General features: G+C 49.0%; 1 protein-coding gene across 19 annotated transcripts in view; it reads left to right on the top strand.

Moving 5' to 3' along the window:
• The window catches only part of Kif1a (kinesin family member 1A), an 89,153-nt gene that overhangs the window by 7,243 nt on the left and 58,821 nt on the right, over window positions 1-23,089 (top strand). For all 19 annotated transcript variants that reach the window (XM_036173080.1, XM_036173079.1, XM_036173077.1 and 16 more), the window contains exons 2-9: window positions 10,953-11,117; window positions 16,164-16,240; window positions 17,329-17,508; window positions 18,129-18,194; window positions 18,898-19,076; window positions 20,205-20,316; window positions 21,424-21,501; window positions 22,207-22,272. In XM_036173080.1, the coding sequence (XP_036028973.1) occupies window positions 11,012-11,117; window positions 16,164-16,240; window positions 17,329-17,508; window positions 18,129-18,194; window positions 18,898-19,076; window positions 20,205-20,316; window positions 21,424-21,501; window positions 22,207-22,272 (864 nt within the window). In that variant the 5' untranslated portion in view covers window positions 10,953-11,011. The remainder of the gene's footprint in view (window positions 1-10,952; window positions 11,118-16,163; window positions 16,241-17,328; window positions 17,509-18,128; window positions 18,195-18,897; window positions 19,077-20,204; window positions 20,317-21,423; window positions 21,502-22,206; window positions 22,273-23,089) is intronic.

Raw genomic sequence — 23,089 nt, 5'->3', positions numbered from 1 at the left:
CAAGACCGCTCGCTCAGTTTCCTTTTGACTTTGCTGTGACAATGCTCCACATTAGCCTTCCCTTCCACTGTACACAATGACCTATTCTTTTGCCTCTGAGAGAATTCACCCTCCCCCCACCCTCTGGAGTATGGTGTGATGACGATGTTACCCTAACTATCTTCTTGTTTAATTAAACATTTAAAAAATTTTTTGTGTGCAGGTGATTGTAACCATGCGTTCACATGCAGAGAGGATGCAGAGTCCAGGGGAGAACTTGGAGTGTTCTGTTCTGCTGTTCTCCATCTTACTCTTGTGGAGACAAGAGTTTCTCACTGACTCTAGCTCATCATTTGCTCAGATAGGCTGGTTGGCCAGCAAGCCCCAGGGGGGATGCTTTTGTCTCTGTAACCTGCCTCCTCAACCCTTGTTTGGGTTACAGGTGTGCCTGGCTGCTTCCATAGATGTTGGAAACATGGACTCAAGTTCTTATGCTTGGTTAGCAAGCGCTGTTACCCATTGAGACATCTCCCTGGCTGTGGCTACACACCACATGCAAAGGACTGTACTTCATAAGTCTGTTTTTGATCCTTTCTGTTTACATAGTGGGTTTCTATCCCTCTATATTACCACCCTGTCTGTCTGTCTCAGTCTATCTGTCTGTCTGTCTACCTCTATCTCTATCTATCTATCTATCTATCTATCTATCTATCCATCCATCCATCCATCCATCTATCTATCATCTATCAATCTATCTATCATCCATCTATCATCTATCATTTATCTATTATCTATCATCTATCTATCATCTATCATTTATCTATTATCTATCATCTATCTATCTATCATCTATCATCTATCTATTATCTATCTATCATCTATCTATCTATCATCTATCATTTATCTATTATCTATCTATCTATCTATCATCTATCATTTATCTATTATCTATCTATCTATCTATCTATCTATCTATCTATCTATCTATCTATCTATCTATCTATCGATCGATCTGAGATTACACATAGCTCAGACTGGTCTTGAACTTGCTCTGAGCAGAAGATGAGCTCCTGATCCTCCTGTCTCTACCTCTCAAATGCTGAATTACAGAGATGGCCCCACCACAGCCAGATATCTACTTAGTCCCAGCACTGCATTGTACCTCCTGATCTGCAGAGGACACAGTCAAAGACTCCATGTGTATGCCTGAAACTACAGTAGGATATGGCTCCATACAGACTATTTTTTCCTACACATGTGTATCTGATAAAGTTTTGTTTATGAAATGAGCACAGTAACAGGTTAATAGTGGTTCATAATAAAAGTAGATAAAACTTAACAAAATTTGCAACTTAGAAATTGCTTAGTTTTGCAAATTTCCATTTAATATTTTTAGGTCATGGTTGATACCAGGTAACTGAATCCAAATATATTAGCTGTTCTTACAACAAATGCCCCAGAGTATCAACTGATAAAGGGGAAGGTTTAGTAAAGCTCAGAGTTTGGGTCCAAGGTTGCACGGCCTCATTGCTTTGGGTCAGGGTTGAGACATCACTGAAAGGGTTCACTGTGAATGAAGCTATTTATGTTTAGGAGAGAGGAAGAGAGGGGTCAGGGTACCTCTATTCCTGTCAAACGTTTCCCCAGGGACTGGGAGACCCCCCCATTAGGTCCTTTCCTAAAGGTCCCATCACCTCCCAGTAGAGTAAGCTGAGATCGCATGGGCTGAGTGTGGGAAGTTCAGATCTAAACTGTAGCCCTGGGGATCGTGAATCCATGGTCTGTTTCCCTTCAGACTTGGTATTGGCATTCCTAGTATCTTATTCTCCCACACACATTTTTAGAAGCAAGTTGCCAAGTTTAATAAAAGAGATTAAGATATCACTTGAAATTACACTGGCGCTTTAGATTGATTTACATAAAAGTCAACATTTTTGAGATGGTTGTTTTTCACAAAAGGCCATAGCTCAGGCTGGGGAGGTAGCTTAGCTGGTAAAGCTGGTGCCAGGCAAACATGAAGACTTGAATTCAAATTTGACCCCCAGTGCTATTGGGGGATGGGCAGTTCTTGCTTGTAATCCCAGTGCTGGGGAGGTAGAGGCAGGAAGGCTCCTGGGGCACGCTGGCTGGCCAGCCTAGATGAATGGGTGAACTCCAGGTACAGTGAGAGAGCCTATCTCCAAAGATAAGGTGGGAGAAAACACCTAATATAGACTTCTGCTCGCCACATGCACCTGCAGGCCCTATGCACACAAACATGGACACAGTAAATGTGCACACAAATAGACAGGAAAAGGTTAGAGTTCTTCATCTAGATCTTGGTAAAGTTTAACATTTTTCTTCCTGGAAATTTCATGGGATCTTTAGCTACTTCATAGTCTGGTTATTATTTTAAATGGTAAAATGTTAAATGTCAAATGTTCCTAATTCTCTGACCTGGTGTGCATCAACACGTAAATTTCCAACGATCTTGATGAAGCTTTGCACTTACTCATGACTTGTGGGAAATATTGGTGTCTATGCAAATGAGCAAATGGGCTGAGTGGTGACTGTCTTCTCTCTCTCTCTCTCTCTCTCTCTCTCTCTCTCACACACACACACACACACACACACACACACACACACACACACACATCTTTGTTTATTGTCTTTCCTGTCTTAGTGTGTGGCTGGAACTCCTGTAACAGTTAAGCAGAAATGGAAGCAGTCATCCTGGGCTGGTCCCAAACTTTTTAGAGATGGAATATTTTTTTCCCAAGTCACTGACAAATGTAACGTTTGGGTGGGTTTCAGTGAATAGCTTCTTGATTTAAAAGACTTTTTTTTTTCCCTTCAAATATTGCTGAGAGAGTTATCATATGTGGATCTGGAAGACTACTGACTTGTTGTTGTTGTTGTTTTGTTTTTGTTTGTAATATCTATTGAGGATGTCATATATCCCCGTTTCCCAAGTGTGTAATGAATTACAATACAGCTGTCCCTGTCATGCTTTATGCCAATATTTCAGGAGTTCCAGGTTGTTGGCTTTTGTTTTTTTTTGCTAATTAAATGTTTTAAATTGCATTTATTTTCTTTTTGTTGTATGTGTGTTTGCAAACTTGGGAGCCATGACCACACCTGTGGCGACCAGAGGCCCGCCTGTGTTGTTAGCAGGTTCTCTCCCACCCACCATGTAGGGCTTGTGACTGACACCAGGCTTAGTGGCCAGTGTCTCCACCCCTTGAGCCATCTTGTCAGCTCTGTGCTCCTGAATCTATGTTCATTAGTGAAATCAACCTGTAATATCCATTTTTCTGATTTTCCCAATCAATCTGTCACCAGTTTCTCTAGTTTCAGTGAATAAATCGGAAATACACACTTTCTCTCTGCATCCCTGTCTCTTGCCCACTTCCTCTCAAGGTCTATATAAAATTTGAATTATTGTTTTTAAAATGTATGGTGGGCCTCACTTATAAAGTGCTTCTAGTTTTTTGTCTAGTTTGTTGGCAAACTTATATTTTTATATTATTTAATTTAATTCTTTTCCTGAGGTAGAGTCTTGCTTTCTTGACCAGTTGGTATCAAACTCCTGGGCTCAAATGACCCCCACCTCAGTCTCTTTAGTCCTGGGAATTCACATACACCCCATGGTGCCTGGCTTGTGGGTAAAATTTAAAACCACTGACTCAATTTTATCTAAAAATGTAGAAAAATGTTTCTGCTGGCTGGCTGGCTTTTCTCTAGTTACAGGTTTTCCTGCTTCTCGGCACATCTAGTAATAATTTATTGGATACTAGGTGTGGTTTTTACACTGTGGTCTGAGTTACAGGTTTTACCTCTAGAGCACACTGGCTATTGCTCTCGCGGCTCTCTGGAGGGATGGTGTTGCCAGTTAAAGCCCATGGAACTTTTCTGGGGTAGGTCTAGAGTAGATTTCCTGCAGGGAGGTGTAGGGTCACCCCACTAAGACAGGATTCTTTGGTGTCTCCACGGAGTTCCTGGGATGGAGAAGACCCTGTATCCTGGCTGATTGGATCACAAATACCCCATTACCCAGTGCAAGCTTTGGGGGCTGTTCAGCCTTCACTGCTCTGTCCTTTGGTCTCTGGATCACATGGCCAGAGACAGACACTCTGCAAGGCTCAGCGGCATCACTGACAAACACCTGGAGCTGTGAGCAGTTTCTTCCTTCCAGAACTATCCGAATTTCCCACCTACCCAAACCCTGAGAGTTAAGTCTTGGCCCTGTGGTTCCACCCTGGCTGGACGTGGAAAGCCCATGTGGTAGCTAGTAGTATTGTTGTTATTCACTAAGCATTTCTGTAGCTCCGTTGTAACTTCCTTGGTGTATCCATTGTTAAAAAGTTTATTTTTAAAGTTTCTAAATATGGTGGCTAAGGTTTTGTTGTTGTTGTTAATATTTGGTTTTCAAGTGAAATGATCAGTTTGATACAATATGGAAGTTATTGGGAGTCACTTTGTGGCCTGCTAAGTTTTAGCTTTTTAGAAGTTCATGTTTTACTCTATTGTTTTTAATTACTGCTTTCCCCCCCCCCCCCAGTAAACATTAAGACAACTAACTCTATTTGGGCATTAAAAAAACAAACAAACAAAACTGAAGCCTGGGCTGGAGAGATGGCTCAGAGGTTAAGAGCACTGGCTGCTCTTCCAGAGGTCCTGAGTTCAATTCCCAGCAACCACATGGTGGCTCATCAGCCATCTCTAATGAGATCTGGTGCCATCTTCTGGCATACAGGAAGAACACTGTATACATAATAAATAAATCTTAAAAAAAAAAAAGAAAAGAAAAATAAACAAACAAACAAAAAAACCTGAAGCCTTTCAGGGAATCAATCCCTGTCTACTTCCTCTCTCCCTCACTTGACTCTAGTGGAATGAATTGCTTTTCCATGTGCTTGGCAACTTATGACTTTGAGCTTACACATGGATGATCATCTGCCCTGGGGAGATTGGAGCCGGGAAGCGTGGATGGTGATAATTTGCTGGAAGGTTTGTGGCTATTCTCACTGAGGATTCAGATCTGATGCTGATACCAGCTTGGGTGCCATGGGTCACCCAGATATTCTCAACTTGAAACTGAAACTCCATGGAGACAGGCCATGACCTTCGACTCTTAGCAACTCTTGCTTTGCCATTCCTGTGTCTGAATGTCGTTGAGTCAATCCCTGTGTCCCTTTGCTAGTATACCCATCTCCCCAGCCTTGCACACTGAGGGTGTAGCTTTGAAGGACCTGCTGTCTTGAGGTGATGCTTGTAGTCATGAATGGTCTACCTCTGGCCACATGGATGCCCTTGCATCAGCAAAGGCCCTTGCATTCTTGCTGACATGGCATCCTTATTTTAGTAATGCTATCTATGCACTCTCCATTCATTTTTGTCTCCCGAGTAGTGTTCTGGCTTGTTTCTGATGTGTATTGTTTGTCCTGGATTTCCAGGTGCTCTGTCATGTAGGCTGGAAATGGCCGTCTCCCCTCTTCTTCTCCCTGCTGAGAAATGTCCATTTTAATGAGAAAACTTTCTCTTGTCTTTACACACAGACACACACAATATTTGCCGATTAAAATTAGTTCTTTTTTTTTCTTTTTTGTTTGAAGACGTATGGCCCAGGCTGGCACAGAACTTCAGATCTCCTATGTCAGCTTCCTAAGTGCAGGGATTTCAAGGGTGTGTGTGTGTGTGTGTGTGTGTGTGTGTGTGTGTGTGTGTCCACCAGCTGAGCTCTTAGTTATCTGAACTACGTAATGATAACATTAAAATAATTCTTTTTAAGTTAATATGCATATAGAAGAATCAAGTGATGTACCAAATTTAGTTAGAAAAATTACCAGTTTTTCCTTCCATCTCAATTCATTTCACCCATGTAAATTTTTTAAAGCTTTCTTTCTATAGCAAAATAACAGCCTTACTCTGTGGGTTCTATTTTAAGTACTATTTAAACATTGTACGAGGAGGCAGTGAAGGCATTTTAGCCTTTGTATTTTGTTTGTTTCAAGGTCTCATTTTTGAGATTTATTCACTCATTCATGCTGTATACCCTGAAATTTCACTGGAAAAGACAGCAAACTAGAACCAAAGAAAAGAGCTGTGCTTTCCATGCGGATGTGGAACAGGCAAGAACACAGAACAACAGAACAACCAAATCAGTACACATCCAAAAGAAAACTACCACTAAGAAAAAAAAAAAAAAACCTTTAAAATTTAAAAAAAAAGAAAAGAAAAGATTCTTGATGGGTAGAGAAGCAAAAGTCTTCAACAAACTTCCTATGGAGCCAAACCCCACAGCACTGGAATGAGTGTTAGTCGAACGAAGCAGAAGGGATTATACCATCTGAATTCAAATGACTGCGTGTCTGTCGTAATCCAAAGAGCACGACAGTGGCGTAAATGCAGACACACAGACTAATGGAGCAGAACAGACACACAGACGAATGGAGTAGAACAGGGCTAGAAGGGAGCGCGCATCTGCAGACAACTGCTGTTGACAATAGAGTGCGCAGTGGACTGAGAATGGGGGCACGCCTCTAACCCCAGCACTCGGGAGGCAGAGGCAGGCGGATCTCTGTGAGTTCGAGGACAGCCTGGGCTACAGAGTGAGATCCAGGACAGCCAGGGCTGTGTAGAGAGACCCTGTCTCAAACAAACAAACAAACAAACAAACAAACAAACAAGCAAACAAAACAACGAAAAGAAACACATGCTGGGAAAAGGACAGTCATCCCTAGTGGTGCTCAGACTGTTATCCATGTGCAGAAGAATAAAGCTAGACCCTGGCTCTCATTCAGTATACCTAACTCCAAACAGGTAAAGAAAGCACTTACATGGAAGATCTGAGATGTGAAAGTACCAGATGACATTGGAGGAATGCTTCCGGACACTGTCATCAGCAATGAGTTTTCAGAGAAGACCCCAAAGTCCAGGAAGCAAAAGCAATGATAGGCCAATGGGAACTGTTTAACTGCTGTATAGCAAGAGCATCAGGAAACCCCAACCAACAGAGTAAGTGGCTCTTAGGTAGCAGCTTCCGAGGCTCACGGCCATGCTAAATGTTGCTCTTCTGCTGTCTCTGGACTGCTTTGAGACAGTAGTGATTCATTTCTTGCAGTTTTGGAGGCTGGAAGGCTGCACTGAGGTGTGCTCCGTGTCTGACGCAGGCCTGCTCTGGCACCTTCTTGCTGTGTCCTCACATTTTAAAGTTTTGGCGGAACTCTGTGAGTTCAAGGCCATACTGGGAACAGAGTCAGGCAGTGGTGGTACATGCCTTTAATCCCAGGAAGTGCCATGGCTGGGTGGAGAACAGTATATAACGTATGAGGAGACAGGAACTAAGCAGCAGTTCAACTGAGACCCTCAGGGGTGAGGACTCAGAGGCTTTCAGTCTGAGGATTTGTGGAAACAGGATTGACTGAGGAGTTGGTGAGGTGAGGTTGGCTGTGGCTTGTTCTGTTTCTCTGATCTTTCACCTCAATATCTGGCTCCAGTTTTTTTTTTTTTTTTAATTAATAAGACGGTTTAGCAATTTGTGCTATATCATCCCTCTATGGCCTTTTTGTTTTAATGACATTTCCCAGACCATTTAAAAATATTTATCTTTATTTTATGTATATCAGTGTTTTGTATGCACATCTGTATGTACATGCACCATATGCATTCCTAGAGCCATTGGAGGACACCAGAAGAAGGCATTGAATCCTCCGGAACTGGAATTACAGATGGTTGTGAGCTGCCACGTGGGTGCCATCCAGGTCCTCTGGGAGAGCAGCAAGTGTTTCTAACGGCTGAGCAATTTCTCTAGCCCCGAGCCTTGTAATTTTTGATATAAGGGCTCACATTGCTGACTGAGATGCCATCCAGACCCTGACATTGCTGTACCCCATTGCAGAAGGTTTATCCCTCCCAGGAGCTTCAGTCACAACCAGCTGAGGCCAGGCTGCAGCAGGTCTCATCAGTGGGACCTCGTCTACTGGGCTCTGCTGTACATCCCTGGATTTCCAAGACTGGCCTCCATGACACCTGTAGTCTATAGTGCCAGCCTACCACTGTGGAAATTTCCTTTGACTTTCAGAGGCTCTTGGCTTGGGCTCTTAAATTCTATGCCTTGGATTCAGAACTTGCCAGATGTCTTCAGGGGAGAGCTGCCTGTGTGTCCACCTTGACATTCCACTTCCTTATCTTGGCCTCCTGTTAGTTTCTACACCACAGCTTGGCAGGTTTTCCTGTCACTCGGCAACAGCTCTCTGCCTGGAAAGACTCCAGTCTCTCAGCCTCTCGCCTCATGTCCAGAATGCAAATGGGCTGGGAGCCAGCGCCGCTCAGTGTTCTCTGTCCCTGCACCCTCTAGCCCCCTGCCCCAGAATCTTGGCCTGTTACCTCCACTGCTTCAGTAACTCTGATATTCACCAGCTGCCCACCTGCATGCAGGAGAGCTTTGCTAGCTTCCTGAAGAGGCATTTTTTTTTTTTTTTGCTTCAGAGTGGGAATAGCCTTGTGTGTTTGTGCTTCCAAAAAGAAAGTTCCAGTCTATGGTTCAAAGTGGCCAGTTGTCCAATACTGACCTTAATTATTTTTCACTGTCCGTGTGTGAGTGTTTTGCCTGCATGTATGTCTGTGTACCACATGTGTGCAGTGCCTTTGAAGGCCAGAAGAGGACATTGGAACAACAACCGGTTGTGTTGGGTTCTGAGACTTGAACCTAGGTTCTCTGGAAGAGTAGCCAGTATTCTCAACTGTTGAGCATCTCTTTCAATACTGAGCTTGTAAAATATTACTATTTCCAGAGGGGGAGGGAGGGAGAGAGAGGGAGCCGGGTGGTAGTGGCGGCGGTGGCGGTGGCGGCAGCCTTTAATCCCAGCACTCAGGAGGCAGAGCCAGGCAGATCTCTGTGAGTTCGAGGCCAGCCTGGTCTACAGAGTGAGATCCAGGAAAGGTGCAAAGCTACACAGAGAAATCCTGTCTCGAAAGAAAAGAGAGGGGTGGGGGGCGGGGAGTGTCCGTCTATGGCATGCTCTGTCTTCTCCATAGAACCTCCCTGTGTGGGTCCTGTTCCAGTCAGCTTTAACTGTCCACTTGACACAGCCTTGAGTCGTCTGAGAGGAAAACCTGGATTGGGGAATTGCCTAAATCAGATTGGCCTGTGGGCACGTCTGTAGGGGACTGCCTTGATTATTAACTGATATACGAGGGCCCAGCCCACTGTGGGTGGCACCATCCCTAGGCAGGTGGCCATGGGCTGGATACAAACCTGCCAATGAGCCAAGAAGCAGAATTTCAGGTTCCTGCCCTGACTTCCCTCAACGAGGGGCTGTGACCTGGAAGTCTCAGCCAAGTAAATCCTCTCCTCCCCATGTTGCTTCCGGTCTGTATTATCATAGCAGCAGCAGAAGCAGAACTAGAGCAGAGCCACTGTCGGCCCTTAAATGAGCACGGCTTTGCAGTGTGGTGAGGACTGGGAGGGGTGTGTGGTCCTCCTTTGTCCTCGTTTTCCAAGTCTCTTCTTGCCAGATTTCACTGAACATCCTGCTGGAGTATCTGGGTTACAGGAATTGAGCATCTGTGCAGCTAAATTTGAGGAGAATGAGAAGCTTACCACGTCATCTATCATAAACATTTTCTTCCTCGCTGATGATTTCCTGTTTCGATCACAGGATACCGCTTAAAGGGTGCAGTGTGTGCTGCAGCATACATGCTGCCCAGGACTCTTGTCCTAGGGGCTTCATGGGCTTGCCTGGGCCACACCCTCATCCCTGGCTAGGATGTCAACACAAGGAACCATGGTTCACCTGCCCTTCCTGGGTGGTCACTCATAGACTTGGGGGATGTGGCACATGCTCTCAAATGAGTGATGGACATTCTGCCTTTCGGCTGCAGGGATTACCATGAAGGTGTGAGTCCAGCCCCACCAGTGTGGATTTGTCCACCCTCAGTGGTAGGGAGGTCTGTCCCTCTCCTGCAACCTCTAAAAGAGCTGTTAATGAGAGGCCATCAAGGCCCAGTTTCATCTGTGTGTGGGGTCATCGGCCTCAACCCTGCCCTTTCGGCACACCCATAAACCAATGCCCAGAGGTGAATCACAGAGCCAGAGAAAGGCAAGACCCATTTGACACCTGTCCATCTCTAACCCTTGCCCAAGGAGCCCTGTGGGTGTGAGGGTCCCCACTTTCTTCTTTCTAAAATTCAGTTAAAAGATTTCTTCTTCTTCTTCTTCTTCTTCTTCTTCTTCTTCTTCTTCTTCTTCTTCTTCTTCTTCTTCTTCTTCTGAGACAGGGTTTCTCTTTGTAGCTTTGGAACCTGTCCTGGGACTCACTCTGTAACCCAGACTGGCCTCAAATTCAGAGATCCACCTGCCTCTGCCCGAATGCTGAGATTAAAGGTGTGTGCCACCACAGCCCAGCTCAAAAGATGTTTTCATACAATATACTCGGGTCATATTCTTTCTCCTTCCGAAGCTCTTCCCAGCTCTCTCCTCGTCTCGACCTACCCAACTTCACAGTCTATCTCTTAAAAATGAAAACAAGAGAAAGCACACCCCCACCCCCACCCCACCCAGGACACACACAAGTAAACACAAACAAGAAAACAATAACACAGAATCTGTTCTGTGTTGGCCAACTTTTCCTGAGCATGCAGGCTGCCCTGGGGTGTGGTTGATACACCCATTGGTAACTCCTGCTCAGATTCCACACAAGTTCAATCCAGACAAAATCCCAGCACTGAGAGAAAGAAGTGGGCACAAAGTCCCATCCCTAACCAAGAAGTCATTTGCAAATTATAGCTGCTGGGAGAGGGGAACAGTTTTCTTCACTGGAAGGTCACTTTGTTCTGGCGTTGTTGGGCTCCTTACCCTCAGCTTAGCTGCTCACCACACTGTGTCATTGGGGAGGCTGAAGGGACGGGAGAAGTCCTGTGGATAAGGCCAGGCACCCTTGTACTGCCTCTTTGAATACTGCTCCTAATTTTTGTGTCCCCCATTCTCCCAGGTGACTCTGCCCTCTCTGGGGCAAGTGCAGCGGCTGAATTACCAACACACGCCACAGAAATGGCCGGGGCTTCTGTGAAGGTGGCGGTCCGCGTCCGCCCCTTCAATTCCCGGGAAATGAGCCGCGACTCCAAGTGCATCATCCAGATGTCAGGAAGCACCACCAGTGAGTACTGGCTGTAATGGCTACCATCAACTGCTGGTCACATGGGACCATGGGACCATGCTTGCTAGCCAGACTCAAGAGCCAACCTAGCTAGCCTACGTCCAAGAGCCCTGAGCCTTCCTCATCCACATGACGTGTGTGGGGCTCCCAGGGCTCCCAGATAACAGATGACCACAAATGACAGTTTGTGGAAACAGGAATTTGTTGGCAGGTTCTGGAAGCCAGACACTCAACATCAAGGCATGGGCAGATGCTCCCCCTCCATTCTGGGGACCATCCTTTCTGCCTCTCCAAGCATCTGATGGTTGTTGTCTGGCTGGGCCACACTCCTCTCCCTTCTGCCTGCATTGTCCCTTGGTCTCCTTGCTACCCGTGCCCCTGCGTTCTGGTTGTTTGTTTGAGATAGAGTCTCAGATTGTGTCTTAAGACAGATTAATATTCACAGTGTAGCCCAGGCTGTCCTTGAACGCTTACCTCAATCTCACATACTGTAACTCCAGGTTGACCTGAGCCACGGGCATGAGCCACCCTACCTGGATGTATCTCTGTCCTCAGGTGGCCTTTTTTATTTAACAAGGACTTAAGGCATAATGTAATTCAGTATGACTCCACGTTAAAGGCTAATCACATCTTTACCATCCTGTTTTCAAGCCTGTAACCTCAGCTACTCAGGAGGCTGAGGTGGGGGTACCACCTGAGACTAGGGGAACCCAGTTTAGGCACCATAGTGAGGTCCTATTAAAGGAAAACAAAACAACAAGACCTATTTCCAGCTAAGACCACACCCTGAAGTTCCAGGAGTATGAATTTGGGGGTAGAAGCCAACACTATTTAACTCATGATATGGTTACAGCCCTGGGTTTCCAGCTCCCCACTGGTCTTTGCTGTGTTTCTCATTTTGGTAATGTCAGACCCCAATAAGTGGGAGGTATGGTCAGTCTAGCCTTGGGGAGGTTGGGGACAGTCCTTCCGTGAGGCCAGGGACATAGACCTGCCCCAAAGGGCCCATCCACAGTGGGATTTGACTGCTAGGGTGGGAGACAGGCCCAGGCTCTGAGGCTCTTGTCTGCTCATTATTTTATCGGGAAGATTTCTTAATGAGATGTTATAGAACGGCAGAGAGGTGGGCAGAGGCAGATCGCAGTGGGAGGCTTGGGGATTTTTCAGGCTCTGACAACCACACCCAGACCTGAACAGTACCCTAGTTGCGGGGGGAGGGGATCAGCTGTTGCTGCAGTTCCCCCATTCCACCACTAGGGGAGCTGTCAGCCTAGCTTCTGACTCACTAGGCTGGGTGGGCTCACTTTGGGGTCCTCTATGAATGGCCCAGGGTCTGAGGGGACTATGTTGGTGACAGTCCACCCTAAAAAGCTTACATCTTAGGATTAGAATTGGCCATCACCTCTGTTCAGGGTTGGTGGACCTGTGAGCCTGGGTCTCATGTGGCTTCTGTCCACTGTCTTCCACAAGCTTTTGCTGGTCCAAACTGTACCCAATGCTTGGCACCAATAGTTACCTCGTGTTTCCTCAGGGCATCAGATGATGCCAGGAGTCATCACACAGTATTCAGCACCTGTGTAAACACCTGGCCGGTCATTTCCTAGCTCACAGGTGGCTGCTGGAGTCAAGGGTCCCAGATGTGTCCATTGCTGCTGCCTCCTTGGGTGGTCATTAGGCCTATTGAGGGAGGGAGGAGGGGGACCTTGGAATCACTGTGGGTGCTCCAGGCACCTTTAGGTCCTGTTAATCTGTAATAGTCATGGGGTAAATAATGTTTTGTGTGCTTTATTTATGGTCTATATCCTCAGTCTACCCCCAAACCTCTTGGGTTTTGGTGTCCTTTAAGTCATGTTCTGTTCTCAGAGAACAGAGAGGTGTGGGCTCTGGTTCAGCCATGTCCCTGTGCAGGCCTTAGGGTAGACTGATGACAGGCCCCCTCACACAGAAGAGTCAGCCCAGGATGTGCCTCTGAAGTGAATTCCTGGAGAGCCAGGGATAAAGAGCCTGAGAAGGAGGGACTCTGCTGTGCTCTTGGCTTACTTGGGACCGACCTGACCTTGGTGGATCATCTCCCTTGTGATGCTGGGTCCTCCCCACAGTCCCAATTCCAGGTCACTTCCGAACCCTCTAGCCACACAGAAGAACGCCTGGGGTCAGGAAGCAACGGCCCCGCCTCAGCTCACTCTGCCCCTCACTCTGCTGTGTTACTGGTTGCCGGAGCCATTCTGATCCTGGGAAGACTGCTCAATTAATTTCCTTCCCTCTGCCACTGTGCACATTGCCTCCACCCCCACTTTTGTCCTTCCCACTGGGTGGCCGCCCCTGTGCAGTCCCCACAGGCCTTGTATTGTGCATCTTGTCTTGGAAGAGCCTGGCTTCCGGGGGCCCAGCCAGAGTAAAGGGTAGAAGGGATGGAGCCTTTAATGAGCTGGTCTGGTGGACTGGCTTCCAAGCCTAAATGGCCCCTTTTCACTCTCCTCCTGCTTCCACAGGACAGCCAGTTGCTTTCTGGCCTAATGGGCTCTGCTTTTATGAGAAAGGGACTGTTGGAGGAGGGGCTGTTGGCCCCAAACAGGGCCTCTGCTGGTTGGGCTGGGAGCTGTGGTTGGACTGTAAGGCCCAATGCGCTCTGGGATCTAGGCCTGTGTTATGTGAACTGCAGGGAAACTCTCTACTGTCTGGAGCTTGGGCCACCATGTACAATGACTGAAGGTATTTCCAGTAACATACTGCAGGATCCAGGAGACAGGTTATGGGGGACAAGCCCAGGGTTATATGCCAGGTGGGCCCCACAGTAAATTCTCCCCATGGACCACTTATAGCTTGAAATGAAGACTTCTCCCCATTCATTGTCTACTGCCCCATCCCCACTGAGCTTGCGTACTTCCTATACCTTGGGAGGCCCCCATCCTAGGGAGTTTAGGGTCCTTATGGGATCCGATGATGCCTCTAATACCAGGACCCCATCAGAGTCAGAGAGGATGTGGAGGTCGGGGCATGGAGTCCAGAGCTCAGGCCTGTCCAGGAGAGAGAATGGAACAGGGACAGATTCTGGAACTATGTGGAGGCCCTGACCTGCAGCACCAGAGGTAAAGGAGCAGAGCCAGCAGAGATGGGGTGTCAGTGGCGTCATTGGGGGTTCGGAGGCCCAGTTACGCTGCACTGAAGAAGTACCACAGCCGTTTCCACAGCACCAGCCTCACCTGTGCTTGGCTTCTGGCTGCATTGAGGCCACTCACTATGCCTGGGTGGCAGAAGGGCTTGAAACTAGGTCAGCTTGCGCCACTGCCCCCTTGAGGCAGCTGTGGTGGGACGCCTGGTCAGTCACCAGTTCTCCCACTGGCTCCCAAAGGCTGGACCCGGGAAAACTCCAGTCTAGGGGCCTAGGTAGAGGACTCCCAGGGATGCTTGGACCAGATGTTTGACCAGAGGGGGGCCTCTGAGCATGTTACAGCAGCAGAGGACTGTGTGGCCACAGGGTGTTGGGTTTCCCAGAGCTGCCATGACAGGTCATGGAAGGTGGTTTAACTTCAGGAATGGACTACACAGCCACTCTGCAGATTTACAGTCTGGGTTGAGGCCTCTTGGGTCTGGGAGGGAGGATCCTCCCCAGGCCCCTGCAGAGCTCCTGGAGTGCTGATGGATTTGGTGTTGTACAGTTCTCATCCTGCTTTTCAACTTTATCTTAAGGGATGCGGTGTCCTCCCTGTATGTGTGTGTCTGTCTCCCATTTTTTCTGTCTTGCAAGGCTATCTAGGTCATACTAGACGAAGGTCCACTCTGACGACATCATTTAATAGACTCCATTTGCAGTGACTCCCGTCTCCAAACAGTCACCTTGACATATCGGGGGTTCATTCTGAAGTAGGTGCAGGTTTTGGAAAGAAGTTCAGTCATGGCTGAGAAGAGGTGTCTTCTTCCTCCCCATACCGTAGCAGGAAGTCATCTTAGATGCAGGCTGGTGGGTGCACCAGGGATTCTAAGGGCTATGTTGTGACTCTCACGAAGGAAGACTAGTCCCAAGTTGACAGAGTCCTGGAGGTGGGGAGCTTCGCTTTCCAGAATTGATGATGGCTGTGATTGGCCCATGTCTTTTATGGTGTGAGAACCCTGGGCAGGGTATGCATCTGGCCTGGGATCCTCAAGTCTACATCATACACAGCTGTTTTGTCTTTAACAGTCTGGGGGACATAGCCTTAGGGTGTAGGAACCAAGTCCCCTCTCTATGGCTACTGAGCATAGGTGCTGTGGGTCAGGCTTGTTGGGGATGGAAGTTGTAGGCTATTGTGTGGCATTGTAGGCCTCCTGGACTACTGGGGCCTCTCTTGGGAAACTTCAGGACCTAGCTGTGGGTGACATATCAGTGCTCACTCAAAATTCATCCCTGGATATAGGACTAAGATGATGCCTCAGCCATCTAGGTCTCTGGGGTTGGGATGGGGCCTCTGTGAGGATGGGAGGCAGACACTGTAATACTCAAGAGGAACAAGTCAGGGGATAAGCCTATGAGCTTGGGTCATAGCAACAGGCTAGAAGGCATTCACTGACAACAGAAGATGAGGGGATTGTGATATGCCTGGCAATGAGTACCTCCCCTGTAAGACAGTGAGCATGCCCCCCCCAAGCACACAAATACCCAGATGAGCTGTGCAGGCATGAGAGTGCCTGCAATAGGTAGGACTGGGCGTGTGACAGGGTACCCTAGACACCAGCTACTTCGGAGGCACAAGTGTGCCAGGCAAGGCAGGTAGACCAGTAGGCCGTAGAACCTTAGAAAAGGGGAGCTGGAGCATACAGTGTGACTGTCTTCAGGAGGGAGTCACCAGATGACAGGCCTGGTCTGGTGATGCTCTCTGGCATCTGTGAGTCCACCCCAGAGAGAAGGGCAGACACTCCTGTGTGTCTGCAAGTGAGTCTCTTGTCTCATCTAGTCTGGGGTCGGTCTGACTCGCCTGGGACTCTGAGGATTAGGTGTCTACTTTAGTCAGGATGGTTGGGAGTCCATAGCATAGAACTAACCAACCTCATTATCTTTGTCCATTGCAGCTATTGTTAACCCCAAACAGCCCAAGGAGACACCCAAGAGCTTCAGCTTTGACTACTCCTACTGGTCACATACCTCGGTGAGCTTCGTCTGGGGAGAGGCAGGCTGGTGGTGTCAAAACTGGCCCAGCCCTGACTGTAGTGTAAACCTCGGGAGTCCTGAGATCTCCTTAAGCTGCATGTTTTCCTATAAAATGGAATGAAGACTCTACCCTATTCTCCTGGAGGGTCACTCTGAGTTGATCACCAACCTCTAAGGACCAGATCCTTCTGCTCACAGTATCACACCTATGACCATTCACTTATGTCTTCTCCCCTCTCCCAAATATTCCAAACTCAGAAATTCCGAAGCTGAGCCCTACCTGTGAGCTCCAGTATTCTGAAAGCCGAGAGATAGAAGGACTCTAGACTCCTCCCTCCCCAGCCCTGCCCATTTTCCACCTCTTCCTGGCTCCTTCTAGAAGCGTGCAGTCCATTCCCTCAAGCTCCTTGGCCTCTGGATCTCTGAATGTAGCCGCAAATCTCTTGAGTGCTGTTTCCCTATCTAGCCCTCCTCCAAGGTTGTGCCCTTTGGCTTGGCCATGTCCTTCCTCTAACTGAGGAGCCCTCTGCCCTCAGGATAACATCCAGCCTGAACAGCCCTGCCTCCTTTCAGCTTTTTTTTTTTTTTTTTTTTTTTTAAAGATTTATGTATTATGTATACAGTGTTCTGCCTGCATGTATGCCTGCAAGCCAGAAGAGGGCGCCAGATCTCACTCATTATGGATGGTTGTGAGCCACCCTGTGGTTGCTGGGAATTGAACTCAGGACCTCTGGAAGAACAGCCAGTGCTCTTAACCACTGAGCCATCTCTCCAGCCCCCTCCTTTCAGCTTTTGCTATTGCTAAACCCGACACTGTCATAGGAACCAGCTGGGTTGAGCTCTGATCTCTGGGTCTTTGCACATGCTACACTCTGCTGTGATTTCTTTACCGCCCTCTGCTGCCCAGCCACCCTCTGACTCTGTTGGTGACTCAGAGGACCCCTCAGAAAGCCCTTCCGAGTCAAGATTAGAATGTACTATAGCATAGCCCTTCATCCGGAGGCCCTGGCCCTACTTGAGCTCCGAGGATTCAGGGACAGTCTCAGGGCCCACAGCCTTCTACAGCCACACCTCGTCTCTCTGCAGCCCGAGGACATCAACTATGCCTCTCAGAAGCAGGTGTACAGGGACATTGGAGAAGAGATGCTGCAGCATGCCTTTGAGGGCTACAATGTGTGCATCTTTGCCTATGGGCAGACAGGGGCGGGCAAGTCCTACACCATGATGGGGAAGCAAGAGAAGGACCAACAAGGCATCATCCCACAGGTATGTGTGGGGCCTAGAAAGGGTCGTGTGAGGTGGCCTGGGAGGAGGAAGGGGTAGGGCCAGGGATGTGCTACAGGAGGGGGTCAGCCTTTGACGGTGCCCAGTGGGGGCATATACACAAGATAAGGCACTGGCTGGGGAGATTTCTCTGTGGGGGTTGTGAGGATTGGGGGCAGATGTCAGGTGGCCTGGACAAGGGGCCAAGACATGTTTGAGATATAGACGGCTCCTCAGAAGCCACTAAAAGTCTGATCTCTCCCAGCCCTTCCTCTCCTCCCAGAAGGAGGTCTCTGGCTCCAAGCTGGGCCAGCACTGTCCTGGTCAGGGAAAGAGGAATGCTGGGTTGGCTGAGGAGCAATGGCCCCAGCCTCTACGCAGATGAGGACAGGGTGACAAATAGATAATCTCAGAGAGGGTCAGATACTAACCGGGGGACACTAGAGTCAGAAGATGGGGTGCTTGGATTCAGGCCTTTACATTGGGATGCACATCTCGGAGGGACCAGAGAGGTCTGGCAAAGCAGCACCCAGCCTGGGTACAAGCTGCCCACAGCACCATGAGGGACAGGGCTCCGGGCCACCAGCCCTCATCAGCTAACATGTTTTCCTCCATCCTTGAAGCTCTGTGAAGACCTCTTCTCTCGCATCAATGACACGACCAATGACAACATGTCCTACTCAGTGGAGGTAGGACCTCCTGCCTGCTGCCTGCTTCTTTGAGTGTAGATCTGGGGAGTTTTAGGCATGGTTGGTGATGCTTCTGTGACCTAAAATGATTATCTATTCCTGTCACTTATCTGCACGATGACTGTGTCAGCATGCCCACATGGGATTTGGAAACTCTCAGAGCTCAGGGGTGATGGGAAGTTGAGCCCTGGCAGGTGTTTATTACATAGCCACTAATTCTGCCCAGTGTAGGGGAAGACACCACAAAGCCTGGGCTATACTGTGGCTTCATCCTTGAAGCTGAGGTCGCTCCAGGGTGACCACAGTGGTTTGTGCTATATGGCTAGTCTCAAGATGGCTCTGAGTGGGAGAGGGCTGGTAGGTGGAAATAGGCTGACCCTGGCTGAGTACCTTCTGTGTGTCCTGCACAGTAGGCAGGCAACCACTGTCCTGTCTTGGAGTCCCTGATGGTATAGCTTGGTCCTGTCAGTTACATGGAGGAAGGGCTGGACAGTTAGAGGTGGGATGACATCCACACTCACACAAAGGCCAAAGGCTGGATGCCCTGTGTGCCCTTTCCAAGAATCAGCTCTCTGCCGTGCCACAGGGTTCTGATGGTGCAGTTCAGTCTCACTTGGGGTCCTGATGGTGCAGTTCAGAGTCACTTGGGGTCCTGATGGTGCAGCCTAGCCATTCTTGGGGTCCTGATGGTGTTGCTCTTCAGGTCAGCTACATGGAGATTTACTGTGAGCGGGTCCGTGACCTCCTGAACCCCAAGAACAAAGGCAACCTGCGTGTGAGGGAACACCCTCTGCTGGGGCCCTATGTGGAAGACCTCTCCAAACTGGCTGTAACCTCCTACAATGACATCCAGGACCTCATGGACTCAGGGAACAAGGCTAGGTAGGTGGGATGACTTGTCCTCCTTAGCCATACTCTCACCTCTGGCCTGGTTCTTGGGGACACTATTGGCTTCACCTTCTGATAGTTCTGTGTGGTGGCTCCCAAGGAGGCATGGGTCTCATGTGCCAGACCACGGAGGACATGTGTCAGCCTGAGAGAGGCATTGGCTCCCAGCTGCATGAGGGCTGCTCATGGACTGAGCAAATGGGCTATGTGGCACCGTTACCTTGAGCAACGAGGCTCTGATAGCAATACCAATAGCTCCAAGCCAGTCTTTGAGCCCAAGGACAGCTGTTCTGTTAGGCCTAGGTCTAGACACTGTGAGGGTTCATCATGGTAGTCATAAGCAATCCACTCCCTTTGGCATGGGACACTGATTGTCCTGATGGTCCTTCTGACACACATTGATTGCCCCAGATTGCTCAGGTGATTGCCTTCAGCTCCTGGGGTTGTGTGGGGGGGTGGGTGGGGTGTGTGTGTGTGTGTGTGTGTGTGTGTGTGTGTGTGTCCTGAGCTACTCCAACAGTCCCTCAAGGTTATTCATATAGCCCCTCAGCGCATGTAAGGGACAGTGTGACTTTTGCAGTTTCTGAGCTGCTGCAGTGAACTCCATCTTGGGAGATTCTATGAGGTGCTTGGCAGATTGGGGCAGTTTGGAACAAACCCCCACCGGTCTCAAGCAGCTTTGGGCTCTTTTCCCTGATGGGCCACATAGTTGACCCATGTTACCTTCTGAGGGGTATGGCTACTGAGGACATGGTACTCTCCCAGGAGTGGTTGGAGTGGCAAGAGATGAGTGATGGGTATTTTTCCCTTCCAAGGGGTTTTCCCCATCAAAGCCTGTGAGGACTTCTGTCCAGTTGGGTGACATTGAACCTTAGTATCAGGAAGCACCTGAGACACTGTACCGCTGCCCCCAGATACATAACACTATTTGAAGGAATGAGCTCGTCCGTGATGGACCAGCCAGTGGGAACTGGGCTTGAGTTTTGGCAGGCAGTGTGGTCACAGACAGGCTGAAGAATTTGAGTTCCAGTGACCTAGGGGAGCACACTGCTGCCACTGGTGACCCTCATGCCTGACCACCGGGTAAGGGGCAGAAAACCCCAAGCAGCTTCCTGCCCCCAGGACTGTGGCAGCCACAAACATGAACGAGACCAGCAGCCGTTCCCACGCTGTCTTCAACATCATCTTCACCCAGAAGCGCCACGATGCAGAGACCAACATCACCACAGAGAAAGTGAGCATGTAGAGTGGTCTGGGTGGGCAGATTCCACCTAGGCTGGTAGCTGTCACTGGGCTGGGGGTGGAGGGTTATGGTGCTATTTGTGGACCCTTGATAAAGGCTGGTAGGGCAGGGTCTCCTGCTTTTCCTGGAGAGATGGGGTCCCGACTGGGAACAGGACATGTGGTGGGCAGTGTTTTCTTAGATAGAGTGCCTAGGCTGAGGGAGCACAGCCCTGGCAGTCCATGCTCCAGATGCCCTTCCTACAAGTCACACCTTGGCATTCTCAATGGATTGAGACATTGTCTGGGTGTTGTTTCCTGGGGTCTTCATCTTAATGATCCAATCTGTGGGCTTCTGGGAGGGTAGCAGGGTCATTCTGAGCCTGCCAGTCTCTGTGTCTCTTTGCCTGGAGGTCTTTCTGTGCAAACATTTTCTCAAATGCCTGGGGAAAGAGCTCTGAAGAGGAGCTAAATGTCCTCTAAGGTCCATGTCAGTCCCTGACAGTGGTAGGGTCACCTGGGCCTGGTGCCATGCTCCCAACTGTGTCCCCATGGAATAGTCAGAGGCTCAGGAAGGCAGAAGAGGGTTGGGGCCACTGGAGAGGACAAGGTTTCACTGCCTGGGTTTCTCTGAGAAGATTCCTCTTACGTCCAGATGGTCAGGAGAGGCTGTGCCTTCCTGGAGTCATGTAATTGACTACATCTCTGCAGGGAACCTGGCCGGTGCCCTGTGAGGCAGTCAAGCAACAGCCAAGGCCTTTCATGGATCTGAGTTCAAATTCCATCACAGATGATTAGAGACATCTGTGAAAATGGATGACTATACCTAACTGACGCTCCCTCCTTTGCTGATGTATAGCATGCCCAGCCCAAGGAGGCAGGGCCGTGGGAGATGTGCACAGCCTCTGAAGAGGTGGTGTGGTACCTTGCTGGGATAGAACGTTTAAAAAGCTGGGAATGGGGATGAAGAAGGAAACTGGGGGATCAAAGATGGGAAGACCCCAGGGAAGGGGCATGGCCATAGCTCCTCAAGTGGCTCATGAGACTCTCCCCAGAGGGACAAGATGCCCCTGGAGGGGCTTGAGGCAGGAGATTGCATTTAATGCAACTACCATTTCAGGTGAGCAAAATCAGCCTTGTGGACCTGGCTGGCAGTGAACGAGCTGACTCCACCGGAGCCAAGGGCACACGACTCAAGGTAGGGCCAGGCTGTCACACCCAGAAAGAGCAGTGAGTCCGCTCAGAGGCCCAGTGTCCAAGCATTTGCTGCTCCAGGGTGGGCCGGACAGAAATTCTGTTTGGGAATGGAGCAAGACTGGGCCACCATCAAAGGCAAGCCTGTGGGGTACACAGGCTGGAGCCTTTGGTCTTCAGTAGACAGGATACCAATCTCGGCACCCCAGCTCTGGTATGCAAGGACAGATACCAGCCAGAGAGTAAGCTCATAGTGTCCTTCACTGTACTTCATATCCAGTACATTTTATTTCCCACCCTAGAGGAGACAGGCTGTGGGGCAGCAGTGGACTAAGCTGACTATCCTGTGTCCTGAGGGCACACCCTTTCTGAAAACAATCTTGCATGTCAGGAAGGAGCATTTTTATCTTTCTGAGTGTCTCCTACCTTTGACTCATCATGCCTATGGTCTGTTGAATGGGAAGGGCCCCTGTAAGTTGAACTGGGTGGGGACATCTACGAGATGATCTAGGATGCTGATGGGAGCTGAGCAAGAACTCTGGACCGCTGACTAGCTAGCTGCCTGCCCCCAGCATCCTCTGTGCCTAGTGGCCTCAGAGACCAGCTTCAGGGCCTCAGCCCCATGCCACACAGACCAGGCCCCCGGGAACATGCTAGATCAAGAGGCTGCAGGTACCACCTCCACCCTGATCACCTTCTCTACACACAGGAGGGAGCCAACATCAACAAGTCTTTGACTACTCTGGGAAAGGTCATCTCTGCCCTGGCTGAAATGGTGAGCGTGCTCCAGGCTTCTGGAGCTCAAGTGGTGGGGTGGGCTACCGAGGTGTGACCCTCACCTGCCCCCAAGGGAAGGCTGGGTGTCTTCACGCATGTCCCTAGGTTCTATTTTTAGAGAGAGAGCTGGGGCTCAAGGGTAAGTCCAGAGATGGAAATGAAATGATAAACCTTGTTACTCTCTAGAACCCCAATTTTCTTCTTTTCTTTCTTTCTTTTTTTTTTTTTTTTTTTTTTTTTTGGTTTTTCAAGACAGGGTTTCTCTGTGTAGTTTTGCGCCTTTCCTGGGACTCACTTGGTAGCACAGGCTGGCCTCGAACTCACAGAGATCCACCTGGCTCTGCCTCCTGAGTGCTGGGATTAAAGGCATGCGCTACCACCACCTGGCTTTTTTTTTTTTTTTTTTTTTTTTTTCCAGAGCTGAGGATCGAACCCAGAGTCTTGTGCTTGCTAGGCAAGCGCTCTACCACTGAGCTAAATCCCCAACCCCATAATTTTCTTACCTCTAACAAAGGGATGATGTGTCCCCTTCATCACACCTTTCTAAGGATTACCACATGTCAACTGTGATCCTGTTGGCTGGTGTCCTTGTGGACGGGTAGTACAGTGCTTAGCTCTGCCCAGGCTGGTCTGACAAAGGCCTTCCTTTAGAGGGAGCCCACAGTCCTTGGAGGCAAAGAGCTAGGTGTGACAGACACGGCTGGACAGACAGCAAGCAGTCTACCCACCAAAACATCCAAGGGAGGACTCTAGAGACTGAATCCTAGTCTGAAATTATTAAGAGTATGCAAAGACTGCTGTGTGACAGCAGCCTG

Source organism: Onychomys torridus, chromosome 23 (assembly GCF_903995425.1).
Source record: "Onychomys torridus chromosome 23, mOncTor1.1, whole genome shotgun sequence".
Lineage (NCBI taxonomy): Eukaryota > Metazoa > Chordata > Mammalia > Rodentia > Cricetidae > Onychomys > Onychomys torridus.
The sequence above is the reverse complement of the archived record's forward strand: the minus strand, read 5'-3'. Positions and strand labels throughout refer to the sequence as shown.